General features: G+C 32.6%; 1 protein-coding gene across 5 annotated transcripts; it reads right to left on the bottom strand.

The window, feature by feature from the left end:
• Nucleotides 1-287: 287 nt before the first annotated feature.
• On the bottom strand, nucleotides 288-8,078 carry LOC114712586 (mediator of RNA polymerase II transcription subunit 19a-like). Of its 5 annotated transcripts, none has more exons than XR_003737252.1 (6): nucleotides 8,000-8,070; nucleotides 6,628-6,917; nucleotides 6,316-6,543; nucleotides 5,925-5,984; nucleotides 5,632-5,781; nucleotides 288-367 (listed from the first exon to the last, which is right to left on the bottom strand). XR_003737252.1 is itself a non-coding variant. In XM_028897141.1 (5 exons), exons 1-5 carry the CDS (start codon nucleotides 8,028-8,030, stop codon nucleotides 5,731-5,733), a joined length of 660 nt encoding a protein of 219 aa, XP_028752974.1. In that variant the 5' UTR covers nucleotides 8,031-8,078; the 3' UTR covers nucleotides 5,424-5,730. The 5 variants fall into 5 exon arrangements, 2 of the variants coding, with proteins under 2 accessions (XP_028752974.1, XP_028752975.1); XR_003737250.1 differs by lacking the exon at nucleotides 288-367 and adding an exon at nucleotides 383-621; XR_003737251.1 differs by lacking the exon at nucleotides 288-367 and adding an exon at nucleotides 1,540-2,035.
• Nucleotides 8,079-9,892: the final 1,814 nt, after the last annotated feature.

Genomic DNA, 9,892 nt, shown 5'->3' on the forward strand with positions numbered 1-9,892 from the left:
AATGTCAGCAAAACAATCCTCCAAAATACTGACAATAACATTTCATGAGACAAGACAAGAACAATATAACTCATTTTGTAAACTCCATATAATATGCTGGACGGGTGTTATGCTTTAAAAACTAAAAATTAATAAATAATACTCCTCTAGTCGTAAATGTAAAACCTATTATGTAGTGTAACGAATCTCACATTTAGGACCAGATAAGTAATAATTACAAGAATAACAGAATATAATAGACAGACCAGAACTGTTGCCTTCTTTTTTCTTTTTCTTTCTTTTTTAATTTCCCTTTCATTGACAAACTAAACGTGCTCCTAAAATTCCATAATTTTTGAATGAGAAATCATCCGCAGTACCCACCCCCCTGAAAACATTAAAGGGAAGAAAATCTTTGCATGATATTTCTATCGCTACTTCAAAAGCAGAAAATCTACAGTGGAGATCAAGATTATTATACAGAGATATCCAAGGTCAAAACTGGGAACTACAAGGAAGACGAAGGCTACAGTTTTGCAAAAATTAGTGAAATTATATCAAATAATCAATCTACAAAAATAGTTCAATTTCAGCAAATTTTACCTTGCATCCAACTTTTCGTCAATCAACAGCTAAATTCACCTTCAGGATAATATTTGGTCAATTCAGTACCAATTCGGTATATAAAATTGGAAATATCATGCATACTGCGACCATCAAGATCCAAAAGTTCTTATGATGAAGTATACTATGAACAAAGTCAATCATTGCTAGCAATCAAAAACAGACAGTAACAATGGGGCATAGATTAAATGCCAGACACAGTAAAGAAATTTATACCACTCGTGAACAGAATAAAAGGTGAGGATATCAAGATGGCAATTTTATAACTACCATTTTACTACACCTAATGCTTCCCAAAAGAACCAAACCCATGTTGAGGATTTCTCACCAAGCTTGATTCATTTGCGTATACCACAAGATTTTAGGGAATGAATGGAAACATTCTATGTTGAAAAGTCGATTATTTATGGGGTTTTTGCAGAGGTAAAAGTTACCCCTTAAGGGATTTTGATAAAGAAAAATCAGTGTTATATGGTCTCATAAGTAAGAAGATTGCTACAACAAAAGCAACTCCTGCCACTTGGCTTTAAAAGGTTTTAAAAGGTTTGGACGTTCATAATACAATCCCTTGAATTTGCTCAACCAGGTTTGACAAGGTAAAAGCATGTTTTTAAAGCTCATAGCCCCAGAAACGAAGCAAAGCATTTTCCCCAGAACACTGTAACTTGTATGAGAAGGAAAAAGAGCTACAGCCAAGAATTTTCAAGTTCATAGCCACAGAAACATTGATATGCTAACTCTCAGGGACAACGGCCTCCCTTAGTAGCAAGCCCCTCAGATCTTATTTTAACTTGTTAATAATTTGCAATTAATACGCATACTCTCGTCAAATACCATACAGAACTCCTCTTGCAATTCAGCCATCGCTTTTCTTAACCATACTGCTTCAAAACCTCTAAAGAATATGTCTCCAAGTATCTTATATCACCATGGCAATGCAATATTAAAAACAGGCGCGTTAATTTGAAACACTAATATCACAATATTCCTAGAGCAACTAATTTGTTGTTATAACGACTGTCCTACTGGAACCAAATTGTAATCCCAATAAACTGATATTACTGGATCCAGCAATGTATATATATTAAGAAAAGGCCCGTTACAATATGCTTTTTACTTGCCAAACACGTAAGAAGAAAGAATGGGATCAGGGACGAAAACTGAAAAACCAGCCTGGCTCTGTCCTCATCCCTGCCCAAAACTGTTGATGAACAGGAAGCCATAACAGCTACCCATGCTAGAAACAAGGGCATTTGACTTCACTTGATCATGCCATTAATGACTTATAGTGATGTGCTTCTCCTTTTAACAAGGTTAAACAGCCCCTCCACTGGTTATGACAGATCATGATCATTTCCTATTACTCTTCTCTATTTCCATCTTTATGTAATCTATTTCTTTCCTTCCTGCTGTAATTTTCTTTCCTTCTTTGCTGCAGACAAACAGCCAATTCTTAGCAATTGCTTCAGTAATTTGGGACTTGTTTGGATTTACGTTTACAAAATTGACTTCTAGCCCAACTTCATTTTGCAAAATGAAGGCAAGGCAAAAGTCAATTGGTGCAATTTTGGATAAGCTTTTCTTAAAAGAGTCAATTTGACAAATCAAACTTGCTTGGATGTTATAATCAAAATGTATGTTTGGATGTGAAATGACTAAAAAGAACATCAGTTTTATAAAATATATTTACGTGTGTTGGTTATAACTTTAAGATAGAAATTAAACTAATGTATTATTTAGAGAAACATTTGTAAATGCTAACTTGATATATTTCATAGATAAAAATGTATGTATATATATATATATTACAAAACAAAAGAATGTCAAGTTTTTTTAAATAATATTCGATAACTAGTTGGATTTCATATGCTCAATAAGTTGATCTCTAATAACGTCATGAATACGATTCATTTGTCTTGAAAATGATATAGTTCAATTTGACAAGGATACCTCACCAACTTAATTATTCTCTTGTTCAACTATATATTCATTTCCAACTTCTATAACTTCCACATCAATTTCAAGATTTCTCCCGTTAAATTATGCACTGCCATTGTTGCACAGATTATGTGAACCTCAGCACAAGCTGTGAGATTGCAAACTTCTTCCAAACCCCAAACGTCATTTTTATAGTGCAAATCTCAATTCTCACCTCAAGTCTGAAAGGTGATAGCACTCACATTTGTTCTCAATAGGTGTTGGATAGATAGCATTAACCAAATAATATTTTGCTAATAAACAATGAAAGTATTTGACAACAAGTGTGAAATTAATGCAAATATAAAATGAACTGAAGCCAGAAAGATTAACCACACATCATATCATATGTGAGTGCCACCAATTGCTCCTATTGATCCCAAAAAAATGGCCAATATTGTGAATCATTTCTGATTTTTGCATGACATCAAAAAACACAGGATCACGTAGCTTGATGTTTTCCTTAGATAAAGGTAAGCACCTAGCATAGCATGAAATTACCTACTTACAGTTTTTCCTTAATGTTGAAATCTTTCTTGTATCATTCTATTATCTATTCCATGTCTAACAACATTGAAACCATTTTTTCAGCTCCCATGTGCTTAAAACCTTATAACCCATGTTCAGTCAATTTGAAATATAACTAATTGAATATTTGTTTTTCCATCTAAAATATTTTATGACAACATCATAGATGCCCTAATAAAATTTCTTCGGCGCACATAAAGCATCACATATTAACACAGTAAGCACACCTCCTCCTACATGTGATGCCTTATCTGCACCTTGTGCGCACAAAGAGCCACGTAGAACTAGTGAACAAACAGGTAGTCACATGTCAATAAATTTTACAAGCGCATCCATTATACTGTCATGAAATGTTTCAAATGAACAAACATATTTTCAACTAGTTATGCTCTAAAATGGTTGAACATGGTTACAGAACTCTAAGTACAAGAGAGTTGAAGAAATGGTGCAATGTCGTTGAACACGGTTAAACATGGAATAGGTAATAGAATGATACAAGAAAGATTTCAACATTTGAGAAAAACTATAAATAAGCGATTTCACATCACATTAGATACTTACACTATCTAAAAAAAATATATTAAGCCACATAATCCTACGTTTCATGAATACCATGCAAAAATAAGAGATATTTATTATATTGACCATTTTTCAAAGATGCAGTAGAAACAATTGATGGCACTCACATATCATGTGCTTCTAGTCTTTTTGTGCAGCCAAAGTTTATCGGGAAAAAAACATATGCAAAACAGAATGTTGTGGCTGTATGTGATTGAGTATGTACATTACTTCCATATTAACTGGCTGGGAAGGAACTGCACATGAAAATGACACTCATTTATTTGACAATGCTATCCCAACTCTATTCATGAATTTTCCCCATCAACCTCAGGCTTCCTTCAACTTCAATTTATTTTATATTTGCATTGTTTCACATTAATTGTTACAATAATTCGAATATTTATTAGTAAAATATTTTTTGGCCAATGCTAGCCACCAATATCTATGTTCGTAAGGATACAAACACTATCAACTAATTGGCAAATGATAGCAAGATTTTAATTATTATCATTCAAGGTGCACTATAGAAAAATCTTTAGAATTTGAAAAAATAGGTTTCTAATCTTATGATATATGCATAATTCAAGTGTCAAACACAAATACATATAAAATTTGTGCAACAATGACTATACATGATTTTATTAAAAAAAATTCTGGAACTGAGGTGTAATTCATATAAGTTGACGATGAAAGTAAAATTGAGCCAGAGAATAATTGTCAAGTAGGTGAAGCAACCTTAACAAATTTAGCTAAATCATCTTTAAGACAGATAAATTATGTTTGTAACATAATTAGAGACCAAATAGCACGAGATCTAATTAATTATATAATATCATTTGGTTAATTTCACATTATTATGATTTGTGACTTGTATACATTTGCATCCATTAAATATATCTATTAAGTATTTTTCAGTATTAACATGTTTTTCCAATAATACATTAACTCTCTTATCTTTATAATTTTAATATCCTCTTAAAGTTATCAAATTATCCACATGATATATATTATAAAACTCATGCTTCTCAATTATTTTACATCTAAACTTGCTTTTCAATTACACCATCCCAAAAAAAAAAAAAATCCATTTTTGTCAAACTAACACTTTTTAAAAGTGCATTCAGACATAAATTGCATTACACTAATTGACTTCTATCCCAACTTAACTTTGCAAAATACAATTGGGAAAAAGCCAGTTTTACAGTCATTAATCTAAATAAGCCCATAATTTTTGGGCTCAAATTGGCTTTGAAGCTTTTAAAGTTGCTTTTGGGATAACAAAAGTCAACCCGAAGCTCCTATTCTCTCCCTCCTTTTTGCTGTAATTATCTGTCAAGGAGTCTAAGCTTTTCTTTTTCAACCTATATTCCGATTTATACCAGCTGAACTCTATCAAAATCAAACAAAAGAGTACTCTATATTATTTTTTCCCTCTTCTGCCCCAAGATGCTGAAATGCATAACAGTACAAGCTCTATGCAAAACAACCAGACCACCCGATTCTAAGATGCATACCATTTTTTTCTCACTCGTACTCAATGGGAAGAATGAGTCAATAAATCATGTCTTAGAATCACGACAGGGAAAGTTAAATTTATGCTGAAATTTTCTGTAAATGATGATTCATGATTGCAAATCCATTCTCCACTTTCCATTGTTTCAAAGTACCAAAAAATGGTAAATCTTGCTGCTAGGTTCACAAATTTTGTCCACTACACAACCATGATAATTATACAACTACAATCAGGAATTCAATGAATAGCTGAAAAAATAAGCAATTTCTTTCTCAAAACAAATGGTGTACATAATAAACAAAGCTAATGCTTTGAAACCCAAAGGAAAAGAGAATTGAAGATGAAAAATCAACTGCCACCATTCCTAAAATAAAAGGCAACTCTGAAAGCCGCTAAAGCACATAAACAGCATAAAGAAAAATTGAGATTGTGGCAAATATAATAAGTACCTCAAGAAATTTGATAATTTCTAGCCAAAGACGCCTCCAGACTTTAGAGAAGACAATAACCATATGAGGATAAGAAGTGAACTACAGCATGTGACCATTCTAGCCGGCTACCTTTATTGCCCCCAATTCGCTGATTTTCGAGCTCTTGTGCTGCAATAAAATTTTTAAAAAAATGAAAAGAAAAATTCAATAAAGAAACAACGAGAAGCCACAAGAAAATAGTATTGATGTACAAAGAAGGAAAAGCACCAAATAAACAGAAGGAAATGCTACAAAGGTTTTCACTTCATTACCTTACTTTTTTTGTGTTTGTGTACATCAATAATATCTTCATCTCCATCATGCTTCCTTTTCTGTGATCATACGGACGGAAAAAAAAAAATTGTACAGAACAATGTTTTCCCATCATTTTGAAACACAATAAAACAAATCCTCTTATTTCCTCTTCAAATGATGACATCAAACCAAACCCACGTCCTAGATTAGATCTTTATTCACAAGCAACTAAGGGTTGACAATATCAATAAAACTTAAAATTCATAGATAACCAAAACGCACAAATTTCATAAGATATTCAATGAAGAAACTAATTCATTTAATCATAATGTGAAATGACAGCATCAAGATCTAATACTTCAGAATTCTGAAAGAGAAAAAGGTATCAGCAGAGAAAAATTCCTCAACCTTTTCATGGTGCTTCTTGCCATGATCAGCACTGGAATCATGATGATCACTCTTATCCTTCTTTTTTTCCTTGTCTTTATCTTTGCTTCGGTCTTTATGACGATGCTTGTGCTTCTTATGCTCTTTGTCCTTCTCTTTGTCCCTGTCCTTGTGCTTTTTATGCTTCTTCTCCTTGTCTTTAGACTCAATTTTTGATTTTCCAACAGTGGTGGGAACCCCCTTCTCGGCCTATGAATAAGATGACAAGAACAATAGTCTATGAGGTATATAGAACAATCATGTAATGGCAAAATGAAGTTCAAAGTTTCTTACCGGAGGCAAATCAATGGAACCTGTTTCCCTTAGTTGAAAGGCTTCCTTTAGAACATCTAAGTCAAAAGGCCGTATACAAGCACTTGTATCTCTAGAAAAGGATGAGTTTTGAATAAGCTGATCCAACTGCAAATTATCTCCTCTTCTAATTTCTGTGTCTCCCACGACATTGTAAAGATAATGTGAGTCCAAAATTGACTCAGGAAGTGACCTTTTGCAGAAAAAGTCATAGTGGGGTAGTAATTTGAAATGATTTACAAGATCCGCAGCCCCTGTCAATTCCCTCGGTCCTAATTGTTGAAATAACATTGTATGAATTCAATGAGAAATACATTAACCAAAGAAAAAGCTGTAGGTGATTTCACCCATAAATTGTTAAAAGAAGTCAGATCAAGAATATTAGAAGGGTCCAATTCAAATTGGAAAAGCCAACACAATTAAAATGAAACAATGGATTTTAAGCAAAATGGAGAGGACTCATTAGACTAAGATAGGATTTAGCTTTGGCTGAAATTCCTAAAACAGATTCTTATGGCGTTCTATATTTACAATTTCCTAGAGTCTTCAAACAAAATATTCAAAAGAAGAATACAAAACATGAGAAAAAATACAGAACAATAATGATAAAATGTATTTCATGACCCAAAAAAATTGAGGAATTTCATTTATTATAACATGCGTCACACAAAAATGCTTCAGTCCACTCATACTGTCAATTACGCAGTAAACTTGATAAGAAGAGCATCACATGCATAACCTACACACATTAATATGAAATTTTATGCTGAAAGTAAGAGGATTATGATGTACCTCTACAAGCTTCTACTTTATTTATGATATAAAAACAGATATTAAATAATAAGTAAATTAGAAAATAACTGACTAGATCCTAACCAGCATTGACTCAATAATAAACAAATCCTAATTGAGATATTTATAAATAACATCTTTATTATTTGTAACAGAAAATAAATTAACAACTCCTCAAAATTATGCTACACTAATTTCACCCACAATGCTATATTATATGGTACTCTATCAAAGGCTTCAAGAAAACTAAAAGCCTATCATACTCATTATAGCCAAGATATCCCCAATGTCCTCATAAACCACTTACGGCTGGATCAACTTCAAGTGAAGGGACGTAAGGATCTCTAATAGATCACATGAACAGCCTATTATCCCTCAAAAAACTTATTTACAATAAAAAGATCCTGTTCAAAATAAATCAACTAAAAGAATATTGAAAAGAAGAAAAAACAATTCAGTACAGCCAAAGCATCATCATACATATAAATCCAGACAATAAGAATCAAAACAAGATGCATTAAAGTACACACACGAAGCAAAGCACAGTATGACAAATGATTACCTCCTCCAAACTTCTTGCCTTCTGGATCCATGTGTCATCCTTTCATGATATATACCATTATCAACTGCACTCTGTCATAAAATATTGTTCTTGGTCCATTAATTTTGGATTGCAAAAATAATAATAATAATCAATTTCAGGATGTTTAAATAGCAAAACATTAACACAAAGAGATGTTATGAAGCAGAAGGAAAAAAAAAATAGTAAATCTGTGGATTTGAAAGTAAATTCTAGTCTTGAAAACTACTTGATTCCTTCATCTGAGATTAATAGTCAATTTTGCAACTGACATTAGGACAGTGAATATTCTTCTTTAAAAACAATGCTCTAATTGGTAGCTAGTCTGTTATGGACCTCTCTTTTACTCTTTTGGTGTCAGTCTGTTGAATATAATATACATACAAATACATGCAAATTCTGACAGATAGTCCCCCCGGGGGGGTCGGGAATGAGAGAATTTTCCGAATAGTACATCAGATATTACTCAAAGCATAAGCATCTATGTTATGTATTCATAATGCGTATTACCTATGCAAGGGTATATTAGACATTAGAGGTTAGTCATTAATTAGCTGTTAGGGTTAGTTAGTTTAGTTAGTTAATAGCCGTTGTATTTTCTCTTAATTCCTCTATAAAAGGAGTAATCCTCTGACACAGTGACTGCACTGCAATATTGAATGAAGTCAGGAATTATTCAGCAATTCTATCTCCCTGGTACACCCCTTCCATTCAATTGATTTTCACCCATTCATATACACATTGAAGATCTTTTAGAGAATATTAGTGATACGAAAAGAAATTTAAGACAAACAATTAATTTGTTTTGCAATTTTATAGGTAGCTTATAATGAACATCTTTATTTTACCTCTGGCGTGCTTGTTTAAAATGACATTTATTAGTTATTAAATTGTTGAATACACAAATCAGGTCTGTGGAAAGTAGTGGAGAACAAATTACCTACTTGAAGAATAAAGGCACTCAAGATTGCCAAAAAGAAAAAAGAAATTTGCGCTAAACTGATAAAGGATCCCAACTTAGATTACAATATTCCATCCACTTAAACACACAGTGAGAGCCGATGCCCTAAAATTCAGAAAACACACACTGGGAGAGCCCAGACTTCCCAGAACGAGAACAGACGATTAAGCTGACTAAAACTAAGTTTTGCTGGTCCCCAAAATAAAAGCTAAAATTAAGTTTCATTGTCAGGCAACTAGAAAAAAATAATGAATCAAAATCCGAAATTGATTTCACCCGACTCAACATATGGCTGAAGAATAGCAAAGAACAAGAATAACAAAGAAGCGACGCGGAAAAGAATCCAAAATGGGTAGCGAAAGCGACAAAAAAAAAAAAAAAAAAAACCTTACCAGAAGAAGTTTGAAGAGGAGGAGAATATAAGTGGCGCGGCGAAGAATGGGGACGACCAGCTGCTGGCGGTGGCTAGGGTCCGAAGTCAGATGAGAATAAAATACATTCAACAAATGCCGAGTCGATCGACTGGAATCAGCAATCAGTAATTCAATAATCAATAAATCATTTTTCCCTCTTTTTTTTTTTCTCCCCCTGAAGCAGCACCATGAATTATATACTCATAATGATTTTTTTCTTACGGGTACTTATTTTGAATTTCTTAAAATCACTTTTATGCCATACACCCTTTTATAATGAGTTTCATTAAAAACAATGGTGCTCTCCACCTCATCTTAATGGGCATGCTAAAACAAAGTCTAAAGTATGCACCAGTTCTTAATATAAAAATTAATTAACTAATTTGAGTATATTAAAAAAATTAGTTAAATTAATCATTTATAATAAATAGTTTTTTTTTTATAAAACATCATTGTTAATCAAGTATATTGACTAGAACTACAATTATTATAAGAACTACT

Source organism: Neltuma alba, unplaced genomic scaffold, assembly GCF_004799145.2.
Source record: "Neltuma alba isolate B1F8T4 unplaced genomic scaffold, ASM479914v2 tig00011375_pilon, whole genome shotgun sequence".
Taxonomy (NCBI): Eukaryota; Viridiplantae; Streptophyta; class Magnoliopsida; order Fabales; family Fabaceae; genus Neltuma; species Neltuma alba.

Bases quoted from the DNA above. Each gene is read 5' to 3' on its own strand.
- LOC114712586 (XM_028897141.1), bottom strand. From the start codon at position 8,030: ATGGATCCAGAAGGCAAGAAGTTTGGAGGAG. The intron at 6,544-6,627 runs GTAAGAAACTTT...TCTTATTCATAG, and splicing joins GTTCCATTGATTTGCCTCCG to GCCGAGAAGGGGGTTCCCAC. The intron at 5,782-5,924 runs GTAATGAAGTGA...ATTTTATTGCAG, and splicing joins ACAAACACAAAAAAAGTAAG to CACAAGAGCTCGAAAATCAG.